The sequence below is a fragment of the Meles meles genome, chromosome 6 (assembly GCF_922984935.1).
Source record: "Meles meles chromosome 6, mMelMel3.1 paternal haplotype, whole genome shotgun sequence".
NCBI lineage: Eukaryota > Metazoa > Chordata > Mammalia > Carnivora > Mustelidae > Meles > Meles meles.
This window is the reverse complement of record NC_060071.1, coordinates 76575889-76580232: the sequence shown is the minus strand read 5'-3', so window position 1 is coordinate 76580232 and position 4344 is coordinate 76575889. Positions and strand designations below refer to the sequence as shown.

The 4344-nt window shown below is 41.4% G+C and overlaps 1 gene segment (V, D, J or C); it reads right to left on the bottom strand.

Annotated features, from left to right (window-relative positions):
* Nucleotides 1–495: 495 nt before the first annotated feature.
* Nucleotides 496–1064, bottom strand: LOC123943606. The segment is given in 2 exon segments: nucleotides 496–854; nucleotides 1002–1064. Coding segments are annotated over 2 exon segments (411 nt in total).
* Between the last annotated feature and the right edge of the window lie 3280 nt (nucleotides 1065–4344).

The window sequence follows — 4344 nt, the reverse complement described above, 5'->3', positions numbered from 1 at the left end:
TGTGCTTAAGACTGGTGGGAAGCAAATAAACCTACAGTGTGCAAATTGAGCACACCTATGCTGGAGGTGTTAATAAGAAGGAACAAACGCTAGTACAAACTTATCACAGAGCAGACCCTCAGAAACTAAATATGAGTATGGATATGAGTACCCAAAACAATCAAACCGAATTACACTAAACACTACACACAGCACTCAGTGTTTGAGTCCGTCCATAATAAAGACTGTAATAATGGTACTAAGGAGTTATTTATAGGAAAGGAGTCTGAAGAGCAAAAATCAAGTCATCTTTAAAACCCAGATTTCAAAATAAACCATTACTAACTGCCATGAAGAATCCATTCAGCAATAGTCATCTAACAAAATAACAAAATGTTCTAACTCTGTCCTGGTCATCATGAGCTTACTCTTCCTCTTATATGCTTTTAATGTCTAATATGTTAGCTTCCACTTGTACATAAACAAGAGCACAAAAGGTATCCTTGAAGGTCTGTGTCAAATGACAGGGGGCTGCCCCAGTCCCAGGTTTGAGTGCAGGCAGCAGGTGCCTGGGAAGCAATGTGTGCTTGCTGCGCAGAAGTACACAGCTGAGTCTTCAGGCTGGGTGTCTCTGATATGCAGGGAGAGATGTTTGGCTGTCTTATTCAATGAGAGAGTGAGTCTTCGGTCTTCTTTTGTGGCCACTCTTGAATGAATGTCTATAAGGAGCTGGGGACATTTTCCAAGTTCTTGCTTATACCAGGGGAAGTAGTCTGAGGCACTGTCTGAATAACTGCAGTTGATAACAGAGATGCTTCCCTCCTGGACACTCAGGGTAGAAGGATGCTGCTCCACATTCTCTCCTTGGCTGAACCCTGTGCAGAAAGAAAAGGTCAGAGAAAGGAGAAGAGATCCCAGGTTATTATGCTTCAGAATGCTCTTTTTCTACACTAAGTGGAGGAAACCTGAGTAAAGTCAGTCTTGACTTCTGAAGAGTATCCACTAATATACTCTGAACTCACAGTTCAGCTGCAGCCATGAGAACGTGATTAAAGCTCCCATGGATGTCTTCATGGTTCCTCCCAGTTAAGCTCAGGTTCAGAATTAGAGCCTCCTTGCAGCTCAGCTCCCTCTCTTATCAGGCCGTCCCTTCTCTCCTCTAACAGAGGACTTTCCCACATTGTCTACCAGCCAATAAGAAAAAGACCCTGCCCCTGCCATAGTCTAGTCCATCAGAGGCACTAAGATGAACCCTCCACGTGTTCTGCATCAGCACAGGTGCACTGCCATCTTGTGGTCACATCTCTAGGGGACTCGCTAGGGAAATGCTTTTCTCAGCCTGTGCCTCTGAGGGACAAATTTACATGGAGAAATCCGACATGCTTTGAGAAATCTATTTGAATGCTATGAGTCTTATGTAATGCAAAGTATTGAAAGACAGAGTAGAAATTCTCAGAAAACATCAAGCTGCAAACTCAGAAAATATAATTATATGAGTTTATTCTTAAAGTACTTTCATTTTCCCAAATCAAAATAGATGGCATGTCCCCCCAAGCAGTGCTGCCTCATAGCCTCAGAAAGATTTTCTCTGCGATCCATCCTGTCATGCCTCCCACTTCCTAGTCAACACTGCTTCACATTTCCTACTCCATCATATCTCTCCTAAATGCCACGACAGTGTTCTTTCCCCAAGACTCACTGATAAAGTTCTCCAATCCTGTGAGTTTCCAGAATTATCTCTCTCTTCCAAAACCTCTTTCTCATTCACATGAATTTCTTGGAATCTTCTGATGACCTCTGTGAGAAAAAATCCAGAGAAGCATAAACATTGTGTGTGCTCAGGGAATGGTACCAAAAAGAAATTGTCCTAAAGAACTGATCTAGAGAAATGGTCCCTGAGAAACCAAGACTACCTCACTTCCAAGATCAAGGCTTGCCTAATTTCTGTGAAGCCTACTCTTAGATCCACAAAAGGACAAAGAATAAAACTCATGTGCGTCCTCCTCTCCCACCTTGAAAGATTTAAAGACAGCTATGGTGAATAATATCAACTCAAAATATAAATATATGCATATATATGAAATGTGTTTTTATGTGTGGAAAACTTCTTCATTCTGAGAATCTTCCATTCCGTCCTCCACTCCTCATAAAGTAAGAATTCTCAAATTATTCTCTGGGCAAAATTCCCTCTACTGGTGGGAAGGTCAATTTTTGCAATTTTTACGTGTGACCTTCAGAACCTATGTGACCATATGAATGACTCTCTTCCATGGATTAACTGTTGCACAGATGAGGCCATCCCTTGTGTAAAATTCCCATATCCATGATGATTTCATAGAATATTGTTTTCCTTATGGCCTAGGAAAACTTCATCTACTGTCTTCATGAACTGCCAGCTGCAGAAACCCTAAATACCCAGTGATCATTTTGCAGACAGTGTGTGAGTTATGCTCATTATACTCATTCTGCCTTCAAGGGATGTGCACCTGGGATAATAAATGTATTTGTTATTTTGGGGAAAGGCCTTAGAAATACATCTCAGTGTTCACATGATACCATCACCTCTGGCTTCCTCCTACAGAAACAGTGAGTGATGTATGAGTTTGCTGGTAGAAACGCAGTGGCTCAGCCTGAGTCTCCCTTCCTCCCCAAGGTCTCAGACATTTACACAAATTGGAACTCTCCATTCAGGCATTCTAACTAAATGGACCACAATTTTCTCAGAGCCAAACTGCAGTTATATGACTGAGCTTGCATTAGACACTTTTTCTTTACCCAGCACAATGGCCCTACAGCAAGGAGGCAGGGGAAAGAATGCTAAACTGGAAGTGAGAAAACCGACTTTCTTTCTTGCCCAGCTTATTCTCTACCTAATTGTTCCATACGGTCATCTTGGGTACAGTCACTGATGTGTAAAATTAAGTTGAACCAAAGGATTTCTAAAGGCTCTTCCAACTCTAAATTTCTTTTTTACTATATAACAATGCAAATATGTATTGAGGACTTGTTGTATGCACTGTGGACGGTGTCAGAGTGGGTGAAATTGCCTGCATCATGGAACGCCAAGACCACTTTCACAAGTACATATGATCTAGTGGGTTTGAGGTTGATCCTAGCCGACCCTGAGGACTTGTTGGAAGCAGAGACATGGTCCTTAGATTAGATCCTATCTGGTCTTTCATTTCTTCTATGAGATCAATAATGTATCAAGGAGAACTATATCAATATTAACATGAAATAAAATGGGACTTTATTCACTGACTGAAAACTCCTCACAGGCTGTGGGACCAGGGGACTCCATGGCTGATCCATGAGTAGGCAGGATATTCTTTTGGAGACATTTTTCTTATATATGTTTATTATATATAACTTATCTATTGTATGAAGAAGAGAAAGAATCTAGAGAATTGAGACAAACTAGAGGAGGTGGATGAGCTTACTAACATGGAAAGCAAGAAGCACTTTTTAAAACATCCTAGTTGCTTTCTGGATTCTGGCTTTTTCCTTAAAACTTAAGTTTGGAGTTTCAAAATTTCCAGCCAGGGATGTGCATACAATTTTTTAGTCACTTCAAAATGGAAATTTGGGAACCTTATTCAAAAACCAAGGAAAAGGTATCATTAGGTAATGTTTCCAGAGGAGATATTTCTAAAATTCTTTAACTTGGGGCACCTGGGTGGCGCAGTTAGTTAAGCTACTGCCTTTGGCTCAGGTCGTGATCTCAGGGTCCTGGGATTGAGCTCCACATCAGACTCCCTGCTCAGTGAGGAGCCTGCTTCTCTCTCTCCCTGTGCCTACAGCTCTGCCTACTTGTGTGTGCTCTCTCTCTCTTTCTGTCAAATAAACAAGTAAAAAAATCTAAAAAAAATTAATTAAAAAATAACATAAAAGCTTTAACTATTCATACATATTAGTTTCATGTCTCTGATTTTAATGTTTTTTTTAATTTTTTACTTACTTATTTGACAGACAGAGATCACAAGTAGGCAGAGAGGCAGGCAGAGAGAGAGGAAGCCGACTCCCTGTGGAGCAAAAAGCCCGATGTGGGACACGATCCCAGGACCCTGAGATCATGACCTGAACCGAAGGCAGAGGCTTTAACCCACTGAGCCACACAGGCGCCCCTGATTTTAATGTTTCAAAGACTTATTTTCTTTTCAACTATCTCAACCAGGTTCAAAGAAAAATGAGGCCAATGTACTGAGGCTTTCAGTCCACCTCATACCCCCACACAGGTATGACCTTCCAACTATCACCTTCCCCATGACTCTTTCACAACGGATGAGCCTACACTGCCACATCATGTCACCCAAAGCCCACAGTTTTTCTAGGGTTCACTCTTGCTGTTTGACATTCTGTGGGTGT